Genomic DNA, 27608 nt, shown 5'->3' with positions numbered 1-27608 from the left:
AAGTTTAAGGTGGTCAGCTAGTAATTGAACTACTACTAGAGTAAAAATCAGCTCTCTTCAGAGAAAGATAATAGAACAGAGTCTCTAAACACAACATTCACAATGTTCAGTGTGGAGTCAAATAGTAACAGGCACGCAAAGAAACAAGACAATTGGACCATAATCTTAAAAAAAGACAATAGAAACCAACCCCCAGATGGCCTAGATGTTGGATTTAGCACATAAAAACTTTCAAGACCTATTATAAATATAGGAAAATATGTCCAAAGAATTAAAGAAAAAGTATTGTTTTAATGAGTAAACAGATAAGAGTATTTCAGCAGAGAAATGGAAACTATAAAAAAGAACCAAATGAAAATTCTAGAACTCAAAAAATTATTTGTGTGTGTGTGTGTCGGGAGAAAGGGAGAGATAGAAAAAGCAAATGCTGTGATATTATTAACAATTAAATGAAGGGTATACAGGTATTCACTGTACTTGCCAAAACCTCTGTAGCTTTGAAAATTTTTTTTAAAAACTAAGAAAATATTAAATATATATATTTATATAGTTGTAGGACAAGAGGAAAAAAAGTTATAAGCAGAGGGACAACCTAATCAAGTGTGTATTTGAGAAGCTTCCCTCCAAAGAAATGGAACTGTGCTGATACAGGGGAATATCATGGACCAGGCACAAGGACACGAACTCCTGGAGACTACAGTCATCTAAGAGGTGGGCACCTGGCCCAAGACAACAGCAATGAGGTCAAAGAGGGGAGAATAGTTACGAGATAAGGTGAGAGGTCAAGAGCTGCAGGACTTTGCCAATTACATGTGGAGGGTAAGAGAAAAAGAGGAATCGAAGACGACTCTCAAATTACCACTGTAGCTGACTGGGTATAAAGTGATATAATTTCCTGAGAAAAATTCCAGATGAGGGGCAGTTTTGGAGAAAAAAGAAAATCCATTCAGCTTTGGATCTTTAGAGTTTAATCACCTTGTGGGACATCTACACAGGACTATAGGTAGCAGGTCTAAAATTCAGGAGGGAGGCAGGGATTGAAGATATATATCTTAAGGCAATCGGCACAAAGATGCCCTTGGGGACAACAATAAAAACCAACCCCAAGAGACAACAGTGCGTAAGGAGTGGGCAGAAGATGAGGGGCACGCAGGAACAGTGCAAATGACAAAGAGGTGGAAAAGAGGTGGGAGGAGAGCCAGCTAGTGGCATGGATGCCAAAGCAGTGACAAACTTCAAAACCGAGGATGTGAGCAACACTGCCAGATGCTGCAGAAAGTCCAGAATAAATACTGAGAGTCCACTGGATTAGGCAAACAGGGGTCCTTGAGGCAGTGACTCTAGAACAGTCTAAATGAAGTCAGCCAACTACTAAAACAGGGCTTTGTGACAGAAAGGTGGCGGATTGATACAGGCACTCCCAAACTCAAATTAAAATACCCCCAAAAATGTATGTACAAACACATCACCAGAAATATTAATTTTGAGACATGTACACATGTCAGAGGCTGAGGAGAATTTTCGCTAATTGCAACACCAATGAAACTGGAGAAACACAATTTCCACCCACCCTGGGAACTACAGTGGCACATATGGAAGGAAGACACTGACACACCACCATTGCCCCTGCCAGGGACCCAGAGGCTACACTGACCAGCAAATCAAGCAGTTGTTCCCTATTTCATAGCAGCTGTTTTCCATGGTGATCTATGCCCCAGCCCAAACCCACCTCAGCAGCACCCCTTTTCTAAGCTCATTTAGGGAACACAACTCTCAAAGAGTGATTGGAGCCATGGGTTGGTGTGTCTCATCCACGATTTGAGGCGGGGGAGATGAGAACCAGAATGTACCTGGGATCGCTGAATGCTGGATACTAGTTTGGAAACAGGAAGGAGAGCTGGAGAGGGAAAGCACAAAGGAGTTATACCAATCTGTGGCCCAGGAAGTGAACCCAACAGTAGGGGCAATCAAGATCCTACCTCTGCCCCTAGCAGCCGTGCTCTAGATGAATGTCTTCTAGAAACTGGACTCTCCAGCTGGGGCTGAAAAGAGGACAATTATCCCAGGGCTGGGATAAAGTGAAGATAGAACAAAGAAGGCTAAAGACTCTCTATAAACCTTGTTTGCTGACAAATATGGGGCCTACAAAGAACTTTAATTGTTGAATCACAAAGCAGAACAGAAAAAAGCAAAAAGGATCATATAAAAACATCTTCTAATGCAAAATAAAGGTAGCATCAGCTGGAAGACTTGGAGAAAAAGGCTTTTATATTTATAATTATATATAAATATCATTGTTATATAAAATATATATATTATATATATAATTTATGACAGGAAACAGAAGGGATTTTCATAAACAATACAAGTTGTTCTCAATAAGACAAAGAGTTGGAAGAGAATAAAAAAATATGGCCCCAGTAAAACAGCAAGAGAGAACCACGAGGAGAGTGCATCCTAAGACCACAGCAGCAAAAGGAGGATGGTTAGATTATGTCCTAACAGCTGCAAACTGGAAACAACTCGAACACCCATCCAGAATAACAGATAAATAAATTGAGGCTTATTTATATAAAATGGAACACACATATTAATGAAAATGAATGAACTTCAGCTAGTCTCAAAAACATGGTTGAGTCTCACAAATATAATATTCAGGACAAGAGGCTGGATGCAAAAGAAGAGATGGCCTGACCCCTCTGAGATGAAGGGAAAACACAACACAACCCAACGATGACAGTAAGCAGGGCAGTGGTTGTCTCTGAGGAAGAGATATGGGGAAGCCCCTCGGGGGACCTCAGGGTGCTGGAAACACCTTATTCCTTGACCCAGGTAGTTGCATGTTTCACGTTCCATAAGAATTGAACTGTACATTAGCACTTTTCTGCATTATCCTGTATTTTATTATACTGTATTATATTCTATATTCTGTATTATACTTTGACCAAAAAGTTAAAAAAAAAAAGGGAAGGAGAGCTACTGAAATAAAATCAGGCTACAAATAAACTGAAACTTTCATCCATAATGAAAATAGGCTCTCAAGGCAATAACAAAAAAGTTTTTTAAATGACTGCAGACAATTGAATCAGTGATGTGGAATACAAACTCAAGAATGAGTGCAGCAACGCAAAAAGAGAAAAATGATATGAGAAGAGACGTGTAATGTGAGAAACAAAGAATGAAGATCTAGCATTAGATGGAAGGTGTTCCTGAAGAAAAAAACAGAAATAACAGCCATCGAAGATGTGACAACAAATTAACCTAAGCTAAAAGGAAGACCCAAGACAGCAATCTGAGGAGCTGACACTGTTACTGGCAAAAATAATGTGAAATACTCACACTTAGACATTTCACAACGGCCCAAGGGAGCCGTGAGGAGAGCATGCCCTAACCTCACAGCCGCACCAGAAGGGGGATGGTGGCATTAGATCCGAATAGCCCCAAACTGGAAACAACCCAAATATCCACCTGAATAGAATGGGTATAGAAACTGAGGTATATTTATATACAATGGAACACCATATATCAATGAAAATGAATGAACTTCAGATAGAGGCAAATTTAATCTGAGATTAGGACAGCATAACAAGATTATTCAATAAATAGCACTGAGAAAATTGTTTTTAAAAAATTATAATTCATATGTGTAATAAAATTCCACATGACACGCTCTAAAAGTGCAAGGGACTGCTAATAAATTTTGTATATAAACTCCCTGGGTAGATTGCAGAGTCCTCGGGGACAGGCAGTAAATATTATACTTATTTGATTTCCTCCTCCACCCAGAAAGCATTTGGGCAAACAGTCCTGTAATGAATAAATGAATGGATATGAATGAATGAATGAATGTCTCAACCAATTCCTTGTTGCTGAGTTTGTTGGGTGATTTCCAACTCCAGTCTGGCCAAATTGATGCAGCTTTGTGTTATTTCCTCCTGAGCTTTGTTTAAAGAGAAGAAATAGAAACTTCCCAGAGTGAATGGCAGCTGGAGATGGTCTGCATGGCGAGTGGCTCTTTTCATGCCTGGTCTCAGAGGGTAACCACTCAGGGATTGGGCGCCTTTGACCCTTACACTGAAGGAAAGAGGCATTCGTCCCTCTAAATACTAACCAGGTGGGGGATCCTGTCCCCGACGATGCATAAACAGGAGGCTGCAGCCGCTGCAGGGTGGGGAGCAGGGAGGGAGGACAGTACTAACATCTGTGCCTGAGGTAGCTGGACCACAAAGGATCCTTCAACGTCCATCAGTGTCCACTATGTCAACTCCCTATGCAACACCACGTGTCCTCTGAGGATAAATGAGTGGCCCCGAGCAGCAGGACTTTAGGGCTCGGCTTGACATGAGGCAGGCCCAAGAGAACAGCAAATAGGCAAAGGCTTAGCAAGTTCAGCTTCCCCAAGAACCAACCTGCAAGTCATCTGAACTGATTCACGCCAGTTGGTTTTCAGACCCTGCCGCCTGCTCTAAACTCAGCACACATCTGCACAGCCCTGCCCAGAGCCCCGGGATGCTCGTAATAAAGCATGAGCAGTCATAACTCAGGGTTCACCTTGGCAAAAGATAGATAAATAAGTAGAAGAAATCTTCTGTCAGAAAATAAATGGCCCTTCTCCAGGCTGAGAGCCTGGATGACCCTCCTGAAGGACAAACACTGCATCTTCACCAGCCGGCCTCAGGCCATAAAGTCTGGCTTCACTCAATCAGGGACCCCCACCAGGGCTTCCACTGCTAAGTCTGCCCACCTGGGCTGGAGGACTGTTAGCATCACTCCCTGCTCATCTCACCTGCCGAGAAGGTGTGGTTCAGCCCTGCTCAGCTGCCTGGGCCTGGGTGAAGCAAGCTCCTGAGCTCTGCTGCTTGCCCAGGAGCACAGAGGGCCTTTCCGCCAGGCACCCCAGGGGAGGCGAGGGGCCAAAATCCAGCCAGCGGTCCTCCTGAAAAGCTGTGCGCCGCAGAGGTGGCCCAGATTTCACAGAGAAAAAAGCCTTCGAGAAATCATCTCTTGATTATTCATGGCAAAGTGGGGAGGGAGGAGGAAGGGAGATGGAAAGCCAGGATGTGTGAAAGCCACAGATGATTTTCCAACTTCATTTGGTTAGTAATCTCAGCCTCTTTAAGAGTTGCCAGTTCTCAGGGCCTCTGCTCAGCAGAGCCCCATGCATGAGGCTCCCCGTCCCTCCTGCTAACTGATGACTTGATGACTAAACCCAGGGGACCCACTCAAACACAGCGAAAACCCACCCAAATCAGGGCATCACCTGCCCTAATCCCCACTCCTGGGGGTGCAGGAAAGCTGGGGCCTCGCCTTCCCTGCCAAACGCAGCCAGTCCAGCCTCGCTCAGCCTTCTTTATGGTCACCAGGACGGACTCACTTCAGAGGTGGTCAGGGCTCTATTGCCTGCCTCTATTGCCCTGCATCCAGATGTCCGTTGGCCAACTGAAGGCCAGGAGATCCGAGGGTCCCGCTCTCCTCTTTGGCCACCAGTCTCTGTCCAGACGGCAGTGAGCAGCTGCTGGTCCTCAGGAGCCAGCTCCTCCCGCATCACTCCCACCTCCTCTAACATCCCAGCCTCTCCTCAGACGCAGCCCTCCAGCGTTCACGTAAATAAGCGTGGGTCTAGAGAAGCAAGCAAACCAAATAGACAAAGGCAGGAAAAACCATCCCACGACCCTGACCTTTGCTTCCCTCATCTCCTGCCAATGGTGAAGCGAGTCTGGCCTCTCTGGCCCAGAGCTGAATCTCCCACCATCCCCTTGTGAGAAACGTGCATGGAGAAAGCACACTGGTTTGGACCATTACACATACAGAGCAAAGATGTGGGCCATCTGGGGTAATTTTGACTTCTCTGTTTTAGAAAGTAAATTTAAACTTCATGTTTTAAAATGGTGTTACACGGGAACACAGCATTCCAAAACACTAGGGAAAACCGATTCTGGTTTGGCCTCCGCAGATGTAGCACCTAGATGCAGCATCTGGCTGAGTCAACCTAATTCTCTATTCTAGAAAAAAATTCCTCTCCCTCTTTTTAATTTCTTCTAATCAGGGGGTTAGTTTACCCATGGGGATACAGTGGGGCCCTGTCCCAGGATGAATGTCGTCATCGTGTTCCCAGGCTTGTTCTCATCCCTAACCCTGCCTTGAGTACCCAGAGCTGTACTGTGTTGCAAAGGAACAGCAGCAATTAAAATAATTGCTGTCCATTCCCACCTCAACACCGCTTCCCGATGATTCTAATCTGGGCAGGGTTCAAGCACCATGGCCACAAGTCAAGAGACAGCCGTTAGCAGGGCTTAAACCTCCCCTGCACCTGGGCCCCATCATAAATGACAATATGAAAACACGACAACACCACTGGTGACAAAGATTCCATAACCTGGAAAACACACTTCGGGAGTTGAAGGCTATCTCCTCAGTCAGTATCCAAGAAATCAAAACATTCACCATAGATTTTTCAGGCTATAAGGTCTGTCCCACACAAAGAAGTCACTTAGGCAGAATTTATCTCTAACTCTTTGCCGTTGTACCCGAGTTAGACTTGGCCACAACTGGTGGCCAGAGCCTGGTGCTTTCACCTTAGATGCACAATAACCACAAATGCCTCCCTTGGGTGGTAACCTCCCAAACAGGGTGGGCTCCTTACCATCTAGCTCCTCCACGGAGATGTTAGCAAGCTGCTCGCTGTCGCTGCCAGCAGAGAGAGAGCGGTTGAGGTAATTCCCCTTGTACAACAGGCCAGCGGTCACATGGTGGAAAGGCATCTTCTCCCTGTTCACAGGAGAAGGGGGGGCGGGGAGAGAGAGACATCATCATTCATTCCTCCTTTCCTTCCTTAAAGGACCACCCCAGTTTTCAGATGGCCAGTGTTACTTTTAAAATAACATTTCTAGAGGGAAAGTCGGAACATTCCAGGGTCCCCGGGGCCTGTACAATCCCAAATGATCTCAAGTTCTATCCCTTCCTTCATGCTACGTCTTACTTCATTTTCCCCGTTTAATTACGAATTGGAACCATGTTGTCCTTGCAGACTGTGGGACACCATGGCATCATAAAACCGTCTCTCCATGCAAACAAGAGTACTCCCTGCTCCTTCTCTTGGCCTGATAAACTCTTTCTCGATCCTCATAAGAAAGGACCCTGCATCCCAGAAACACTGGGCTGCTCAGGGACGGGACATCTTGGCTGTGGCCATGGGGAGATCCAAGCACTTCACTGTTCCCAGGTAAGCACGTGTTCCCCTAACACAGCACTCACAGAGGGAGCAGATGCCCAGGCTCGAAGTGAACACGTACAGCAGTCTGCACCTCTGAGAAGCAGCCCCCACACCGGCCTGCTTGCGTGAGTGGCTTGTGAGCACACCCCTCTGAGACACCACTCACGCCTGCCCTGCGGTAAAGGTGAGTGACGCCTCAGGGTGCCCCAGAACAAAGCAGCTTCTAGCACCCTCACAGGAAACTAAAGCCTCCCCTTAGACCAGACTAACAAACCCTCCAGTCAAAGCTCCTCTGCCTAGGCGGTCACCACAGGGGCTTAGAAGTTCCCACTGGCGCAAGGCAGGCCAGAGGCTCCAGGCTAAAGGGGAGGGAAGAGAGGTGTAAGGAGAATGAAAGAGCAGGCCCAGAAGAGAAGGAGGAAGGGCAGTTACAAAGGCGGGCACGGCTGTTACAGTGAGTGAGCCACCGAGCGCATCAGGTTCTGCTTCCCCATCTGGAAAGGGGGGCTCGGAGGACTGATAAGCCTCTGAGCAGAATTAGGGAATAGGTAAGAAGTATGGGGAGTCAATTATAGGGCGAGGGTTAAAACACTTTCTTAACAGAGCTCCAGGAAGGTGACCTGGGCAGCACTGGAAGGAGTAATCTTCCCGCCACTGGGGGCATTCAAGTAGAGGCTGAGCGCCTCCGTGCCAGGAGTTCTGTGGGAGAGAAATGACCTCTGAGCTTTCTCCCCACACACCTATCACTCTCATGTAAGTCATTTCAGAGTCTCCTCAGCACTAAAGTTTTCATCAGTGGCCAGAGTGGCCCCTCTGGGCACTGCTGAGTAACAAAGTGTAAATTACAGGAAAAGACAGCCAACAGAAGGCTAGTCTCTGAGGATGACTGTTCAGGGCACCCAAAGCTCGCCATCCCTCCAACCACACTCATGACAGCAACCGTCGCTGATCGCGGGATGCGGGAGCTGGCAGGCGCTAGGGAGCAAGGACTCCTGTCTTCTCTTCCCTGAGACGGCCTTGAGTGACAGGCCAGGTGGGACGCCCCCTCCTCTCTCTCCTTCCAGTCTGGAGCACACACCAGCATGGTTTGGGCTGTGAGCAGCTGACTTAGAGATCAAACAACGAGACTCCTCAAAGTTACAGAGCTTGACCAAGAGCACAAAGCAGGTTAGAGCAAGAATCAATTCTAGAACACAAGCTTCCTTAGTCCTCTTTCGACTAAGCAGCCTCAGCTGAGCACCAGACATTTCTACCCGGATGTCCAACTCTCATTTCAAACTCAAGATGTCTAAAAATGAATTAATTTTCTTCCTAAAAAAAAATAGGCCACACTTCCTGATTCCTCTATTTCTATCAAAGGTACTTTTCACTCATCATAACAACTGGGACGACTCTCACAAATGTTCTGGGCCCCGACAAGTAAAACAGACACATGGCTGAGCCAAGAGCCAGCCGTCAGCCTCCCAGCCACCCTTAACTCTTTCCACCACTAACAAAATGTGCCTCGCCAGGCTGATCACAAACAGCAGGATGCTAGGTACAAAGTGCACACGCATTTGCCAGTTATAATGGGTACATCTTTAGCTAATTATAAGTCAGACCTCCCCCCCGGCCAAACCTATCCTTACACATAAAGAGAATTCAAGAATCTTTCTCTGGAAGAACGCTTCAATTAACATCTCCTCTTGTCTCTAAGTTAAATTTCAGACCAAACAGGTTTAAAAGTGAGAATCAGCCATATGAGTTAGGCCAATCCTGATTTGGGGGGCTATGTGCTGTAGTCTTTTCAGTGTGGACAGGCTCCCACGGTCTGGAGATGAGAAGTAACATTGGTTAATGCTACCCGTGTGGTTTCAGCTTCCCTCTCAGCCATGGCCCCACGACCCAGCAGCCTCACCAGCTGTTATTTCAACCATCTTTTAAGTCCTCTGTAAACACGGGAAGACACTCACACTGATCTTATCTAATTTTGCTACCTGGAGAGAGCCCCACTCAGGTCCGTATAGGCGCTGACAGCTTTCCTTCCGGTTTCACCACTCATCACTCTAGTTCCCCAGCACTTTGTAAATATCTTTCCATTATCGGCTTTATCTGGCTGTTGGAAGCTTTGGATCCACCACACGCATTTTTACAGCTTCAATTACAAAGTTATACCGAAACGAACATATCCAAGCCACTCCCCAGTTCAGCCACGGAATAAATGTTGAGTACTTTGCAGAGAAAACTGGTCACAACTGAATCCCACTTGGTATATCAACATAACTTGCTTCTGGAAAAAGCAGCTTACAAAATTAGGTACGGATTCAGTTCATTCAGTCCCTGCAGCCAAAACACTCAAAGTCTAGTGGGAAGGGAAACGTGCAATTGAACTATCCATATAGATAAATAAAGTCATGTTCAGGAAAGGGAAGAACATTATCCCAAGTAAGCTAAAAACAGCTGCTGCAATTAAGCACTAAATTTCACTCCAAGCCGCCTGGGGAAACCCAAGCTTTAAGATCCTCTCTTTGGCTAAGGGAGGGAAACATACAAGTTCATGGGCAAAGATCAACGTGGTCCTGAACTAAAACTTAAAGATGGATCCTTACATGGAGGTCAATGAACAAAAATATTTTCAATAGCAGTTTTACTCATTGAGAAATATTAAAGTGACTGGTTATCATGTGAATAATTTCTCTGTATTTTTGGTAGGGCAGTATGGTTTCATGGTTAAGAATCAGAACTTTCTGGTCAAAAACAGTGTTAGATTTAAATCCTAGCTCTGCCCTTACTAGCCATGTAGGTAAGTTATTTACCCTCTGTAAGCCTCAGTCTCCTTCTTTGTAAAACTGGGGTTCTGATACATACTGAACAGTATTTTTGTAACTATGAAATAAGGTATGGAAAGCACTGGACTTAGCCCCAGGCACATCTCAGTAAATATCATCAGTAATTATTTGCTAAGGATTCTATGCAGCAGGATGCAGGGCAAAAGGAGGTCATGGATGTATTGGGTTGAAGCTAAAAATGCTGGGTTATGAGGGAGGGTTATAAGGACCCAGCAGAGGGTGAGCTTCAGAGAGAAGCTGGCTGGCATTGGGCACCACGGTGCTGAGGGATCTGGTGTGTGAGCAGCGGAGCACCGGGGGGCCCGGCGCTGAGTGGTGTCGGCAAGCAGTGGCTGTATCAGGAGGAAGAGGCTATTTGAAAGGAAAGCACCAAAGCTGAAGAAGAGTCTATTTCCTGGGCCCCAGGGAGGCTGACTCTTGTGGTCACATAATGGACAAGGTATCAGGAGGTTAAAAACAAAAGGGGGTAGTTCCTGTTTCTAGGGTCAAGGAACTGGTACATTTGTTGGCAGAATAATAAACCAAAGAGCCCCATTCACATTGACTTGAGATGATGCCCTTCAGTGACGGTTAATTTTATGTGTCAACTTGACTGGGCCATGGGGTGCCCAGATATTTGGTTAAACATTATTGTAGGTGTGTCTGTGAGGATGTTTCTGAAGGGCATCAATATTTGAATCGGTAGACTGAGTAAAGCAGGTTGTCCTCCCTAATATGGGTGGGCCTCATCCAGTCTGTTGGAGGCCTGAATGGAATAAAAAGGCAGAGTAAGGGAGAATTCATTCTCTCTGCCTGACTGTCAAGCGGGAACATGGGTCTTCTCCTGCCCTTGGACTCAGACTCAGACTCAGAATAGAGCTTATACCATCAGCTCCCCTCGGTCTCCAGCTCACCAACTGCAGATTATGGGACTTCTCAGCCTCCATAACCATGTGAGCCAATTCCTTATACTAAATTTCTTTCTCTCTATATATATCCTATTGGTTATGTTTCTCTGGAGAACCCAGACTCATACACCGTCTGTTTTTTTCACTACGGTACTTAAGATCCAGGCACACTGCTGTAGGCTGATATTATTATTCTGGACAAAGAGTGTACCAAACATAATTCTGCAGGGCCTCTGAAGCAGTGAGACTCAAAGTGTGGTCTGTGGACCACTGCCAGTCAAACAGTTTGTTGCTGGTCTGAACGAGATAAGGACAGGAATTGAGAGAATGCAGTGAAATTTTTATAGCAATTTATAGCATTGTTCCAACTTGTAAGCATGTGACCAATTGACTTGATTTTTGTATATCGTTGCTTTTTTATTTTAGTTTTCCAGTAATTCATTCTTACTGTATTTTATAAAAGTATCAGTCTGCCAAGGACTGGAACTTTAAAAAAAACAAACTGGTCCTTCCCCACTAATAGTTTGAGACGCACTGCTCTAACGTATTTGAGTTGCATCGCTTTCCGGTAATGGACCACAGAGAGAAAAAAGATATCTAGAGAAATGCATTTTAACTTGTCTCTGAAACTTTTTCAAAGAACTTAAGAATTTTTTGAAGTCTTGGATGGACTTTGGAAAGGAGGTGCAAGACCTCAGCTGAAGTTTGGGCTCTCTGGAGAGTGTCTGCAGTGTGCGTGGAATCTACTGCACTCTTGACAGCAGTTCCTGTCCTTTAATTACCAGACATACAAGTGGCAATATTGACCTTGCATTCTAAAGTTAAAGAGCCTAGCCAACCTCGATAGGGCCTTTGCCAAATTCTCCTAAAAATACCCATGAAGGCACACGAAACTAATGATACTCCTGACAGCACCAATGCCAGCGTGTGGAAGAAGCTTCCATTAAGTCAGCACAATTAGGATTACAATGACAACCAGTGGCATACCGACACTCTGAATTCAGAGACTAAATAATAGAGTCAGATAGTAAGGGGATAAGAAGAGATTTTTATCTACCCAAATTCTCTTCTATTTCAGAGACTCAGGAATGACAAAGCACAACATCAGACAATCACCCTTCCGTCTATGTTGGAATTGCTTTTTAAAAGCACCCAGCGTCAAATCCCCACTGTCCTCAGCACCACCGTGAAGCAGCAACCTCCTTCCTCTAGCTACTCAGGGATCGTGCCTCCCATATACATCATGGCTAGGAATGGAAGGATCTGAGGTGTGGGCCCTACACGTGAAATATGAAATTTGCTACATGCACGGGTGTTTGTGAGAAGGACCCTAGGAGCGATGACCTATGGGGATTATGGTTTTTCATGTATTGCTTTTGACTAAAGAAGTACTGCAGAAGACCTGAGATACCCCAGAAATGTATGTCTCCTCCTCAGAGTCCAAGAGTTAAGTTATGGGAACAAGAAGATCCCATCTTACTCCAGCAAAGACGCACTAGAGGAAAGCCAGCTAGACCCTGGGCATTTGCCAAGCACTTATAAAACAATTGTGTTCCCTTGTTGAGATCCTGCAGGGGCAAGCCAGTTGGCAAACAGGGTTTGGACAAAGCTCAAATCAGACAGCAATGAGTAAGCAGAAAACACCAAGGTGGAGGTCTGTATAGAAGTTCTGCATCATTAGAGGAGGAAGCACTTGCAAGCAGATGTAGAGCAAGAAACATATTGTTGACAATGATATGATACGAGAAAGAAGATAATTTTACAAAGTTTCTAGTTATGTCCTTAAAAACAAGTAAGAAAGTAGGGTGTCCACGAAATAAGAATGCAAATGCATAAGAAAATATCAGAGTAAGTGAGGAGATATCAAGTCAAAAGGAAAAGACAAAATAGGCTGAAAGGCAAGATGATTTGGAATAGGTGTAGACCTTTGCAAAGCAAAGAAGAAATCTAAAAACCATAGCATGGAAATCTACTTTAATGGCAATAAAGGGGTCGGCCCCGTGGCTTAGCGGTTAAGTGCGTGCGCTCCGATGCAGGCGGCCCGGGGTTTGGATCCTGGGTGCGCACAGACGCACTGCTTCTCCGGCCATGCTGAGGCCACGTCCCACATACAGCAACTAGAAGAATGTGCAACTATGACATACAACTATCTCCTGGGGCTTCGGGGGAAAAATAAATAAATAAAATTAAAAATTAATGGCAATAAAGATTATTTCAAACAAACAGAAAATTCAGAAAATAACATAATGCTCCCATGGACTCACCCCCCACATTGAACACAGGCTAATATTTTGCTTTATTTGCTTTAGATTTTTTTAAAGCATTAATGTATTACATTGAAGCCCTGCCCACCTATTCTATCCCCCCACCTCCCTCCACAAAGACACCTCTATTCTGGAGGTGGAATATATCCTTCCCCTCCATGTTTTTAAATTTTTCTGCATTTAAATGTAACCATATAGAATATATTATAGTATTACTGTATATATCTTTAAATTTACATAAATAATGTCACACCATACATATGCTGTTGCAACTTGCACATTTCACTCTATATTAGATTTTAGGGATTTATCCAAATCCATATACATACATTTAGTTAATCCATTTTTAACTGCTCCACAGTTTTTCCACTGTATAAATATGTTGCAATTTATTTACCCATTTATTCAATGACAGAAAATTATGATGCAATGAATATCCTCACATGTATCTCTTTGTATATATTTGCAGGAACTTCTCTATCCCACATACATAGGTAAAATATTTCTGGATCTTGCCAAATTGCTCTCCAAACTGGCTGAGTCAGTGATCTATTGCCACAGAACAAACTACCCCTGAACTTAGTGGCTTAAAACAATAAATATTATCTCACAGGTTCTGTGGGTCAGGAATCAAGAATTGCTTAGCTGGGTGGTTCTGGCTCAGGAGCTCTCCTAAGGTTGCAGTCAAGACATTAACCAGGGGTACCAACATCACAGGATGTGATTAGAGACGAGGATCCACTTCTAAGATGGTTCACTCACTCCGCTGTTCACAACAGGTCTCACTTCCTTGTGGGCCCCTCCATAGGGCTGCTCAAGTGTTGTTAATGACTTGGCAGCTGGCTTCCCACGGACAAGTGATCCAAGAGACAGAAGGAGGGAGCTTTTACGACTTGGTCTTGGAAATCACACACCATCACTTTTGCCACTTTCTGTTCATTAGAAGCCAGTCGTTAAGTATAGCCCACACTCATGGAGTGGGGAATTAGGCTCCCACTTTTGAAAGACGGAGTATCAAAGGATTTGTGGACATATTTTTAAACCATCGTAGTGGTTGTGGCAATTTACAGACCCACCATTAGTCTAACAGTGTGTCTATATCCCCAGTAGTCTTGCCAGCACGTGGTGTTATCAGACTGTTCCATTTTCCTTAATTGGATTTCCTTGATTGCTAATTTAGGCATCTTTTTATATGGTTTTTGGCCATTTTGGTTTCCTCTTCTATAAATTTGCCTTTCATCTTTATCTGTTGGGTTGTTTATCATCTTTGGATTGCTTTGCTATTCCATGTTATTGTTGTCCAATATTTCAGTTCAACTTTACTTTTAAATCCCCCAAAATTAGTCATTATTGTTGTTGTTGCCCTTGTTGCATTTACAACCAGTGCTTATCTAGACTTTTTCACAAGTTTACCACTTTCTCTGTTGTTGCTTCTTGCAGAGCACTCTCTCCTTCTGGGTTCAATTCCCTTCTTAAGGAGGAGGATTTAATAATTCTTTCATTGAGGAACAGTAAATGGAAAGCTTTTTAAGTCTTTGTCTTAAGAAAGCCTGTATCTCAATTTCACTTAAATTATAGTTCAACTTGGTAGAGAATTATAAGTTAATTATTTCCTTGGTACTCTGAAGATAATTTGTCGCTGATGAGAAGTCTACTTGTTGTTCACCTGTTAACACTCACTCTGGACAATTCTAAATCCGTATTTTCAGATATAGGCTCTCTCCCAATCTCTATATTCTCTCTTTTGTAAACTCTTATTAGATGTATTTTGGACTTCTTCATTCAAGCTCAATACTCTTGATTGGCTCATCCAATATCCATTCATACTCCATTGAAAAAGTTGAAAAACTAAAAGATGTATTTTCCAGATTTTCTTGTTACTAGAGTTCTGGAGGAAAATTAGTTCCTATATTCAAAAGCACTTGCACAAGTTTGGAATGTAGAAGTGAGGTGAAAGCAATGGCATACTGGTAAATGTTTACCAACTGGGTCTCAAAAAAGAGTCTTAAGGGGCCGGCCAGGTGATGTAGTGGTTATGTTCACGTGCTCTGCTTCTGCGGCCCGGGGTTTGCAGGTTAGGATCCCGGGCATGGACCTACACATAGTTTGTCAAGCCATGCTGTGGCAGGCATCCCACATATAAAGTAGAGGAAAATGGGCATGGATGTTAGCCCAGGGCCAATCTTCCTCAGCAAAAAGGGGAGGATTGGCAACAGATATTAGCTCAGGGCTAATCTTCCTCACAAAAAAAAAAAAGTCTTGATGTGCAGCATTTTCCCATTTCCATGGTGTAAATACTCCCACAATGGCCAATTCCAAGCTACCAACATGATGTCATTGAACACGGAATTGGGAAGAGATGTGCAGTGGTATACTAGTACACCATTATTCAGTATTTCCACCATACAGATGGTATAGATTAAATTGACTACAAAATCATAGATAATAATAAAATGTAGTCAAATAATTAGGAAGTGATGAGTTTTTAGTATTTTTTACCTTTGATTTTTATAATTTATTTAATTGTAAGTTTATAGTTCATTTGAGAATATGTTTGTATTTCATTTATCATTAGAGTGGCTGTGTTTAATAACAAGCTCATAAAATTACTGAAAATATAACAACCGGCTTTCACAAACTGGTATGAGCTGGCTCCAGCATGCCACTGAATGCAGGCCTTTTTCCTGACCACTTCTGTTTCTGTTTCTACAGGAAAGAAAAGTCATGGAATCATGACATTTTCCTGCAGCAAGGTTCCACCGTCCACTCTCCAGCTACCTGGCTGTGAAGAAGCAGTCATGGTGATGGCAGCAAGAGTAGCAATAGCTTCCGAATCCTTGGATCACAGCTTCGAAGGTCCATTCTCCAGCTTTTTGGGGGTCAAGAGAAAGCTTCAGGAACAGCAAGCATATTCCAGTAGCAGTCTCAATTGTAATAACTCTCCTGGAGAGTCAATTCTGAATTATTCTGGGAGTCAATCTAGAGATCCACCTAAAACCCACTCCTTCAGCCCTTCAACAATTTTGTAAGCACCAAAGTCCCTGTATTAAATCCCTTCCTGTTTACAATACCCAGAGTGGTTACTGGTTCTTGAACTAAACCTTAACTGATACACTATTGTATCTTCCAAGTTTCTTAAACTCTTTTACAGTTTTTTTCATATTTTTATCTTTCTGTGTATCTTATAAGTAATTTCCCCTAAATTATTTTCAAAAGCACAAACTCTTTTTTCAGTTGTAACGTAACGTGTGGTTTAAACTGTCTGTTGAGTTTTTCATCTAAATGACTATATTTTCCATTTCTAGCAGTTTAATTTGCTTTTTTTATAGATCTACCTCTCATTTTTCACTGAGTATGAATCTTTCATTATAATTTTTATTCGTTTACCTTTTCAGATTTTCTTTCAGAATATCATTCCATGACCTCAATTTCTTAAGGCACTAATCCTCTTTTTTTGTGTTCCTCTGACTTTTCCCGGGGGGTAAAGAGCTTCCCAGTTGAGGACCAGTGTGTACATTCACTCTTGGCTTGGAATGCCTACACCACATGGGTAGTGTAAATTTGGACTGCACATTCCTGAGGCACAGGTTTGGAGTTCTGTCACTGGGGACTTTTTCTTTCACAGCCATTGCTCTGGGCAGAAATAAGCATCTCTGCCACCCTGCTGGCAGTGGGCAGACTGAGTCTAGTCCCCACTTATAGCAGGGGCAGCCACACCAGGGTCTCAGTTCCTCCTTCCTGCTGTTGTGGGTCCAAGACCACACGTTTCCTCCCTGCATGGACATTCGAACTCCCAAAGACCAGAGCCTTTCTGGGTTTTCCTACTCCGCAGCAGAATCCACTCCTATGCTTTCCTCTCTGGGCTCTGAGTTTCCTCTTCCTTTCTTTCACACTAAGTTATTTTACCAGTCAGAGCATAGTCAGGAAAACAGAGCCCATGTTGGGTAATTCAGTAAAAAAACTTAAAACAGTGAGCTATCTGCTAAGTGGTTAGAAGGGCTAAAAAGTGCAACAGAGCATGGTTAGCAGAGATTAGCAATAGCAGAAAGTTGTTCCCACCCCTAGTCTGGAGAAACATATGGAGAAGGTGGCATTACCAGAACCTCAAAGTCAGGGTTCCCAGAAGGAGCTAGAACCATGGTAGAGGCTGCCCAACAGGAACTGGGACCATGGAAGGAGAACCATGCCAAGATCGAGGGCAGGAGCCACTGAAAAGACAGGCACTGCTGGAGACATTTGTCAAAGGCAGACAGAGGGGGGAGAAACGCCCCAGCCTCTCTCTCTAGCCCCACCTTCTCATCCCCAGCTGGTGCCTCCCTTTGGCCAGAGAATCTGGAAATGTAGTCTGCAGGGATTAGTCCCTACAATGCAGAGTGAAGCAGAGGGAAGGAGGATAAATCTATAAGCAAGCAGGCAAACGACTTGCAGAGCTACATATTTAGATTTTTGTTATATGTTATCCAGCATTTCTGCGTTTATAGCAGGAAAAGAATCCACATTAGCTTAGTGACCACGTTGACAGAACTAGATATCCTGGTGACATTTTTGAATTTCAAAGAGGAGGAAAACTCTGCGCATCCAGTAGAAAATACGGGTTACCCACAAAGGAACAAAAGGAGACCCAGCTTCCTTCAGAACAGCAAGCAAGCACAATAAGGGCACAAACTCCACCCGCTGCTGCCGTGAGAAGGTCCCTTAAAGTAAAATGAGGAGAGAAGTTTACAAAGTAAATTATGGGAAACGATTTTAAGACAAATGTAAAAGAAAAGAAAGTTCTAACATCAAAACAATTCAAAACAAAAAGCATTGAAAGTACAATGAAGATCATTTATGTTTAAAAAGGATAAAATCCAAAATAATAATATATTCATCACAGACCTCTATGTATCATATATCATATCCCTATACAATAAAAATAATTTTTTTTCCCCCCCAAAGCCCCAGTAGATAGTTGTATGTCATAGCTGCACATCCCTCTAGTTGCTGTATGTGGGACTCGGCATTGGTGAAGACTTTAAAGTCATCCTCTAAGCCTTTGACAAATTACTTGGACAAAAAATAAAAACAAAGGGGATATGAATAATGTAGACATTTTTTATGAAGGCTGATTTATTGTGTGTCTGTGTGCACGTGTGTCTATACCCCCTAGAGATCACTTTTCAGATGTCTGTGGAACATTTACAAAATTTATCAAAGACCACAAAGCAAACTCAGTAAAAGGTATTCCAAAGCACGTCTAGCACAGTTGAATATAAGTAGCAACCATAATAAAAGTCAATATTTTAAAAGGTAAAATTGAAATTTTTTCCAGCTTTATTAAGGTATTCTTGACATATAACATTGTGTATGTTTAAGGTGTACAAAGTGTTGATTTGATACATCTGTATATTGCAACATGATTACCCCCATAGCGTTAGCTAACACCTCCATCATGTCACATAATTACCATTTCTTTTTTGTGGTGAGAACGTTTAAGATCTACTCTCTTGGCAACTTTCAAGTATATGATACAGTATTATTAACTATAATCACCATGCTATACATTAGATCTCCAGAACTTATCCATTAAAACTGATATACTCCCTTAAATACTTCCTAGATCAAAGTTTAAATTAAAATTAAAATTATAGGTTATCTTTAAAATAACAAAAATGGAAATAATTCTTATAAAAAAGCATATGAGGGGTAGCAAAGTAGTATTCAGATAAAATGTGAGGTAGTTAAGTGCTCTCATTATTTGCAAGAGAAAAACTAAATACTTAATAAGTCTTCAATGCTAACTTCTTTGAAAAATAACAACAAAATAAATTAAGAAAACAGAAAAAAGGAAATAATGGAAGAGATGAATTAGGAAACAAATTAAAAGAGCTGGTTCTCTGAAACAAAAGCAATAAACTAGACAAACCTCTGACAAGTTTATTAAAACAAATAGAGAAAGCACAAATAGACAACATTCTGAAATATGGGAATTTTGTGTGCAATTCTAGACAATAAATTTAAAACTGCTTAAATGAATGATTTTTCTCTCAAAATATAGAAACTGGATTTTTTATTGGAAGCAATGCAATTTATTTTGTTTTTTGGTTTTTGGGTTTTTTTTGTGAGTAAGATCAGCCCTGAGCTAACATCTGTTGCCAATCCTCCTCCTTTTTTTCCCCAAAGCCCCAGTAGATAGTTGCATGTCATAGTTGCATATCCTTCTAGTTGCTGTATGTGGGACGCCGCCTCAGCATGGCCAGAGAAACGGTGCATCGGTGCACGCCCAGGATCCGAACTCCGGCCACCAGTAGCGGAGCACACGCACTTAACTGCTAAGCCATGGGCTGGCCCCAGTGCAATTTAATATTATTCATGCTTACTGAAAATCTTGATGTAACACTTGGTTATACAGTGATTTGAAGATCTGGTGTTAGGTTGGGTGTATTTCCATACTTGATTTTGACATCTGCCATAACCAAAAATACACCTCAGAGAGAGACACAGATCCAAATGGAAAAAAAATGTCATTGGCAGTATTTACTAAATCACAGTATTCATTCTTCCATGCCATCCCTCAAGTGTGCCAAGATTTTTGCTGATATTTGGCTGGTAAAGTTTCATCTTCCTTAACGTCGATGGATGATTTTGCAAACTGATTGAAAGCGGTTGCATTTTCATATTTTTAACAAATAGGTCTAAAAAACACTTGATCTCTTCATTTGGAAGATTCTGAAACAGTTGACAAAATTCTGTTTCCAGATTTTTTAACTTCACAGACTTGGGTTTGTAGACAGCATACTCACATCATTTTTTTTAGCCACAAAATCACGTAATGGTTGAAACATTTCCAAAAACATCCATTTTCAAAAGTGCTCTTTCCATAGCATGAGTTTACTTTGAAAAGCAGTTATTTCCTTAATCTTGGTTAAAATGCCATCTTTAAGAGTGTGTTGCAGACAACATCCTGCCATCTCAGAAAAGATCAGCAATTGTGAACCATTTGCCTGTTTATGACAGAAAGTGTGTGTCTCTTCTTTGTGTTTGACAACTCTTTTAAGAACTTTGCCCTGAAATAAGCCACACACACTTTTTTGTGATATAAAAGCCATCTGCAGTCATTTTCCATCTCGTTTCAAAGATTTAGGCCAGGTTTCACTATTCATGAAAGTGAATATAGATTGACATTTAAACAGTCTTTTGAAGTTTTTAAATTGTTTTGGCCAACTTTTGTCCAATTTGGTGGGCTAGTCAGTGTTTTAATCCACAATGTAGCTGATGAAGTTCTCCTTTGGGGACCATAGGAAATACCAGCTTGGCTACTGTCTTGAGGTCCACTTGGGCCTACATGATCAACATGATCCAAAAGCTGGGGCTTCTTGGCAGACATCTTGCCCATTTTCTGAGTGTTAGTCTAGTTAAAACTAATTAATACAATCTGTAAATCCCCCTAACCAGGCACGTGTGTCACAAGTCACTGGAAACAAGTGCATGAGGAAGGTCTTATGGTCAATGCCCCCACGAGTGGGATGCCTACCTTCCCTGAACACATCACACCCATGACATCGGACCGGCAGGCATTATGGGCAATTAAGGGTGTCAATCTCACTCTCTACAGTGAATGTTAGTAAAGCGTAATTTCTTCCTTTTTCTCTTTTTTTCCTACACCCCAAAGGAACACCTTACACATGCCACTTGGAATATCACTGCAGAGATATTGCCATGAAGGTGAGGAAAAATACAAGATGTCCATTACCTCTACTATTAAGTAACACTATTGTAGAAATTCTATTTAATGCAGTAAGACAAGAACAAAACTAAGAGACTATTTAAAAGGAGTAGACCAAGAAAACAAATCAAGTAACCAAAACCTAGAGCGACATATATGTAAATATTTAACTTATCTTTCACAGTTAAAGGACATTCAAAGTTGAAGTATAGCTAAAGAAATTATAAAAGAAAAGACTGAGAGCCTTGCTGGCATAAAAATATAAACTTCTGAACATTATAAATAGCAAAAATAAAAGTAAGAGGCGAACGGAGTACAAAAAGGACAAGAATAGACAATTCACAAAACTGGAAAAAGACAAACAACTAAGAAAATATGTGGAAACAATAGTTGATTTCACAAGTAACCAAAGAAAATAATCTTTACTCTATCTGCTTTTTCAATGTGGGAGTGTTTTGTTTGTTTTTGTTTTTAGCATGCTGGTGAGAATGTAATGGGACTGGTACTTTGTAGCAGTTGAAACAACAGCTTAGAGAAAACTATTTAGCAATTATGTATCAAGAATCTAAAAAATGGTTCTCACCCTTTGACTCAATAACTCTATTGCTTGAAATCTATCCTGAGATATGGTCAAAGATTTGTGCACCAAAAAATTGCATTGTATTGTATTTAAAATGGAAAAACAAAGATAAGGAAAGAAAGGAGAAAACAAGAAAAAAATCTAAAAATATAGAAATCAATAAGCAAAGTACATTCACATCGAGTATGTTGTGTATCGATGATATTTACTAAAAATTTAACGACATCAGAAATCTTTATAACATACTGTTAACCCTATTAAGTATTTCAAGTAGGGAAACTGAACATACTTCTCTCTTCTAAAATCCCTTTAAAATCATGGTAGAGAGGAATAAAATGGAATAAAATCATAAAAGCATCGAATACGGAGGAGAGGGGACCATCAGTCCAAAAGAATTGGCAAATCTCTGGAAGGCAGAATTATTTTGCTCATCATGATGGACAAGGTTGAGCAGAGAGAGGCCAGGCTGAAAGCATGACAAGGGGAAGGCCACGGTGGAGAGAGGAGCCATCGAACACCAAAGAGCACCCTGAGTTGACAGGTACTAAGAGCTGGCATGGAGACAGGGTGGACCTGGAGGTAACATTAAAGCCTTTTACTTGGAACAGCCGGGCGGGTCTCCCACCCAAGGAAAAGTTCCTCTTAAAGGAGTCATCTGCCTGAGGGTTGGGTGAGTGCCCCGGATAAGGCCCTCCTCCTCTGGCATTTGCACGGGGCCAACCTGTTTACCCCCTTCCCAGTCTTGAGCCCTAAATGAATCCTGTTCATCAGGATGCCCTACTCCTGCAAAGGTGTGCAGCATTCCTCTCATTCAGGGCGGAAAGCTGGCATTGCGAGGAAACCTGCCTCTTATGGGCACATTCCATGCAGAAATATCAGAAATGCCAACAGCCAAACAAGGATTACCAGAAATTTGCAGAAAATCAGCATCATCAAAGAGCAGGACAGAAAAGGTGACCTCAGAGACAACAAGAATGATCCTGGAAAAAGAAGACATACTTGGAAGACATTCTTGGAAGAATTTTAACATAACACTTCGGGGAGATCTGAGAGGCTGCTAGGGAAAATGAGCAGTCTGAGATCAAGAATTCAGGGACATTAAAATTCTAATTGGAAAAAAATCAGTAGAAAAACCAGATGGAAAAGTCATGGAGATTACACAGAACATAGAAAAATAGAAATAGAAAATTTAATTAATAAACAGTAAGGATTAATGTGGAAGGGCCACATCCACCTAATAAGCATTTCAGAACAAGAGACGAGAGAACATGGAGGAGAGGAAATAGGAGAAGAAAAATTTCCAGAGCTGATGACGTGAACCTTCACATTGAAAAGGCTTGTCAAATAGCCAAAACCTCATAAATAGCCCAAAATCTCATAACGTTTCAGAACACAAGGATAGAAAAAGCACTCTGAAGTTTCCAGAGGAAAGAAAAGACTACTTTCTAATGAATAAGGATCATACTGGCTTCAGACACTCACCATCATCACATACTAGGTGACAATGGAGCAAGTCGTTTTAGCCTCCAGGAAAAATTAATTTATACCCAGTCAAATTCCAATCAAGATAGGGGCTGAGAACGTTTACGATCCATAGACACTTCCTAACAGAATCACTCAATGAATTATTTCAGCAGAACACAAAGGAATCCAAGAAATGGGGATCCAACTCAAGGGTAAAATCTAACAACAGACGTACGCTCCCAGAGGACCACGGTGGGAGCAGATACCATCCAAAGTGCTGAGGCACGGAGAGGACCGAGTGCCAGCAGCAAACAGTGTGCTGAAGCTCGAACACCAGCCGAGAAGGAGAAGCCATATGTCAATATCAAATGTCAAATACAAGTAGGGTGGGCTTCCCCCTCCCTAATTCACTCTCCCTTCCAATTCATGGGGTTTTTTTTAATGTTTCTCCTACAAATGGCACAGGATTAATGATACAATATTTGTTTCTGCAGGGAATAATATTTACATAATCATAGTATAATAAACACTAATTATTTTGCTTTTGAATCTGAAATTGATAGACAAATCATGGAAATTTTAATTCTAGATAGAGATCAGAGTGTAAGAGCTGGACACCAAGACAGTCTGGTGATAAAACTGGTTGAGAAGAAGGGAGTGTGGGGTGCAGGGTCCCTCATCTCTCAAAGTGGGAGGTCCAAAGGTACTGTTTAGGTTAATAAAGAAATAAAGATTTAAGTATGAGCTAAAGCAATAAAGCCCTTCAATTCAAAGATTTCAAAATAAAAATGTGACTGGCAGAGATTGGAAGGTTAACGGAGAGGACGGCTGCAAGGCAGTGGGGATCTCCTTGTTCATAAGAGAGGTTGGAGAGGGGCTGGCTGGTGGCGTAGCGGTTAAGTGCGCGTGCTCCGCTGCTGGCGGCGCGGGTTCGTATGCCGGGCGCGCACCCGACACACTGCTTGTCAGGCCATGCTGAGGCAGCATACCATATAAAGTGGAGGAAGATGGGCACGGATCTTAGCTCAGGGCCAGCCTTCCTCAGCAAAAAGAGGAGGATTGGCATGGATGTTAGCTCAGGGCTGATCTTCCTCACACACACACACACTAAACAAATGAATAAAACAAATACTTCAAAAAAAAAGAGAGAAGATGGAGAGATTCTATGGAAAGTAGAGAAGCAAAAACACAGAGGCATCTGGTATGGAGTGATTTCATCCACCAAAGCCACCAACAATTGCAAATGGTTACAAGTCGTTGCCTCTGACATGTGAGTTTGGCTGGTGGGGACTCTTACTTTTTATGTGTACCCACTTATATTGTTTTTTATTATGCTTTTCCTGTATTACTTGTATAACGTCAAGCCATAAAATTATATGGAGAGAATAATCACAACTATTTAAATATAATTACCTAGTCACATATCTATTCATATGCATATTCATACATATTTATATGTATATTCATGCATATATATATGTATGCATATATATATTCATAGAAAAAGTTACTGGAAGGAAATAAACCAAAATGTAAATACTAGTTATTGCTGAGTGATGGATTTACTGTAATTGTATTCTTATTTGTTTGAACTTTCCACACTTAGTACCATGGGTCTATTTCATTTTTATAGCTAGAAAGAAACTAACATGATTTTACAACCTAAAGAGCCTGCCTGGAATTTCCTCAACGTGGGAGTAGGGCCCCAGGGGAGCCTGAAGGTAGGACCAAGGCTACTTCAAGGCCAAAGCTCAAGGGACCCATAGCCATCACGTGTGAGCACACATTGTGTCTGCAGCACAGGCCTCGGAAGAGAGACTCTTGGCCGAAGAACGTTAAGGGCTAGTGTTAACAACCACTGTGTCAACAAGAACAGATGTGCATCTCTTACACCAATTTTTTGTGTGTGTGTGAGGAAGATCGGCCCTGAGCTAACGTCTGCCAATCCTCCTCCTTTTGCGGAGGAAGACTGGCCCTGGGCTAACGTCCATGCCCATATTCCTCCACTTTATATGGGACTCCGCCACAGCATGGCTTGACAAGTGGTGCATCAGTGCGCACCCAGGATCTGAACCGGCGAACCCCGGACCGCCGCAGCGGAGCGTGCCCACTTAACCACTTGCACCACCAGGCCGGCCCCTCTTACACCAATTTTGATTTTGAGTGGAACTGTCTCCCCAAGAATTTCCAAGGATTGCAACCCGCAGGTAACTAGATGAATGCACCCGCTGGAAGCAATTCTACACCCAGTGTCATAGGAATGCTGAAGCTCGCCTGCCAACAGAGACGCTTTTGGCAGATGATTTTGAGTTGTTCATTCTGAAAGTAATTAGACAAAAAGTTCAGCTGCTTTTCAAGGCCCCTCCTTAAGACTATTACAATCTTTTTTAATTAATAGATTGAATATGAAAGGACTTAATTTTAATAAATTTCTATGTATCTTCTTTTGAAATCCTCATGTAAGGTTGTCCTGCTAACTCTTCCAGACATTTCCGGCTGCTCAGGCGTCTGTATCTACACACCTTTCGGCAAAGGTGGGGGATTCTGTTGTCTGAGTCAAGAGCCCTCTCCCCAAAACAGTGGGAAGCAAGAGATTGTTAGATCCATGGAAAACAGCTGCACACAGTACCCACCACTGATTGTGGAGAGTTCCCCCGAACGGCGCTTTCAATTCTTTACCAGCTGTCTGAGTCTGCTCAGACTGCCATAACCAAGTATCATAGACTGGGTGGCTTAAACAACAAGAATTTATTTTTGGAACAGTTATGGCAGCTAGAAGGCCAAGGTGAAAAGTGCCAGCAAGGTTGGTTTCTGGTGAGAGCTCTCTTTCTGGTGTTCTCACATGGTGGGAAGACAGAGTGCAAGTAAGCTCTTAGTATCTCTTCCTTTAAGGGCACTAATCCCATCATGAACGCCCCCACTCTCAGGACCTCAGGTAAACCTAACTATCTTCTGAAGGCCCCACCTCCAAATACCATCACACTGGGGCTTAGGGCTTCATCATGTGGATTTTGGAAGGAACAGAATTCAGTCTACAACACTAGCCAAGTGGAGAGCAAATATGGTTGAAGATGGACAAAATCAAGCAGGACCCTAAAAGTTTGTTGCTGTTTGTTATTTTTTTTAAACTTGAATTAGCCCTATCTTACCAGGAAGACGCTATGAGAGATCCATAGAGAAAGGCACAGGACCCCTGGAGATTTAGTCTCATTTTGGCCAATTTACATAAGATGAAAAGCGTGTAAATTAGATTCATTCAATCCATCATTCAGATGGAAAGTGGTATAAAATTTACCCATTACTATGGAGTTGACAGCATAAGAATATTTGGAAATAAGACTATAGACCTGAGGACAAGGACTTCATTTTTTTCTGAGATTTCTTCTCATTGTGCCATAAAATTGAGGGTATGCCCAGGGAAGGCTGAAGCCGATCTAGCCACAAGGGAGGTCAGATCATTAGGGCAGTTGTTTGGGTGGTAGGGACTTAAAGCATCTAGCACGCCACGATCCACGATGGTATTACAGTAGAAGTCACAGCCCACGTCCTCAAAAAGTTACAAACTAGTGGGATAAGAGTCCCAGAGACTAAGAAACATCTGAGCCATGCAACTGCCTGAGAACTATACACACTCAGGCAGAAGCAAGCAGCCTGGCTGAGCCTCCGGTCCAGGTGGCCTGAGGAGGCTGACACGGGGCACACACCTCTTACCTGCAGGCTAGACATCGGTGCCCTGCAGAATGCCCCACCCAAGACAGTGGGCGGCATCAGGAATGTCACAAACCGGACACAAGGTCATACCGACAGCCGGGCAGAAGGCAGTGAATACGGAATGGCAGTCGCCTTGGAGACATCTGCTGGCAAGAGGAGGGTCCCAGCTGACAGAAGAAGCAAAAGGCAGAGATCAAAAATAAGCACAAGCTAAGATGATGAGTTCACCAGGAGGACACGCCGTGAGGCCTCTCCGTCACCATCTAACCTTCACAAAGACACTGTGATGGAGAGGAATCTGCTGAAAGAAATGAGAAGCTCTTCTATGCTCAAGAGACATAAAAACAAAACATCAACAACAAAAGTCCACCAAGTACAACCAGGGCATGAGCTCCCTGGACACGATGCTCTCCCAGCATCGACCTGCATCAGGCATACAAGGAGTACTCAGAAATGTTTGCTGAATGCATGCAGGTGTGAATCAATGAATGAATGATATGAAGGAGCTTGTCCTTCTGGGAACCACCATGACAGAGAGGAAATAAGATGACCTACGCCCTGGAGCCAGAGTGAACCTTCCACAGTAAACCTGGAGTGAACACATCCCCGGGGCCAGTGGGGGCAGGGAAGTAAAACTCGGGAGCAAGAGGTCTCATGGAATCATAATGATGCTGGAAGTTTCTCCGGGGACCAAGCCCATCTGGCATAAAAATACCCAAGGAAAATTCCTGAGAATAGGTCACGCATGAAAATAGTGAACATTTTTAGAGAGCTGACTATGTGGCAGGCAATTCTAAGCAATGTTAAGTAACATCTCAGTTTTAGCTTGCGAGGTAGGAATAATATTATCCCCATTTTGCAGATGAGGGAAATGAAGCACAGGCAAATTAGATAACTGGTCCAAAACCAGCAGAGCCAGTAAATGGTAGAGTGAGAAGTCAAACCCAAGCGCCTTG

The 27608-nt window shown here is 42.7% G+C and overlaps 1 protein-coding gene across 4 annotated transcripts in view; it reads right to left on the bottom strand.

The window, feature by feature from the left end:
• Window positions 1-27608, bottom strand: part of CALN1 (calneuron 1) — a 399176-nt gene that overhangs the window by 351641 nt on the left and 19927 nt on the right. For all 4 annotated transcript variants that reach the window (XM_087417410.1, XM_087417409.1, XM_087417411.1 and 1 more), the window contains exon 2: window positions 6644-6768. In XM_087417410.1, the coding sequence (XP_087273536.1) occupies window positions 6644-6761 (118 nt within the window). In that variant the 5' untranslated portion in view covers window positions 6762-6768. The remainder of the gene's footprint in view (window positions 1-6643; window positions 6769-27608) is intronic.

Source organism: Ceratotherium simum, chromosome 26 (assembly GCF_057802395.1).
Source record: "Ceratotherium simum simum isolate JZ-2026a chromosome 26, ASM5780239v1, whole genome shotgun sequence".
NCBI classification, from domain to species: domain Eukaryota; kingdom Metazoa; phylum Chordata; class Mammalia; order Perissodactyla; family Rhinocerotidae; genus Ceratotherium; species Ceratotherium simum.
This window is presented reverse-complemented; position numbering and strand designations above follow the sequence as displayed.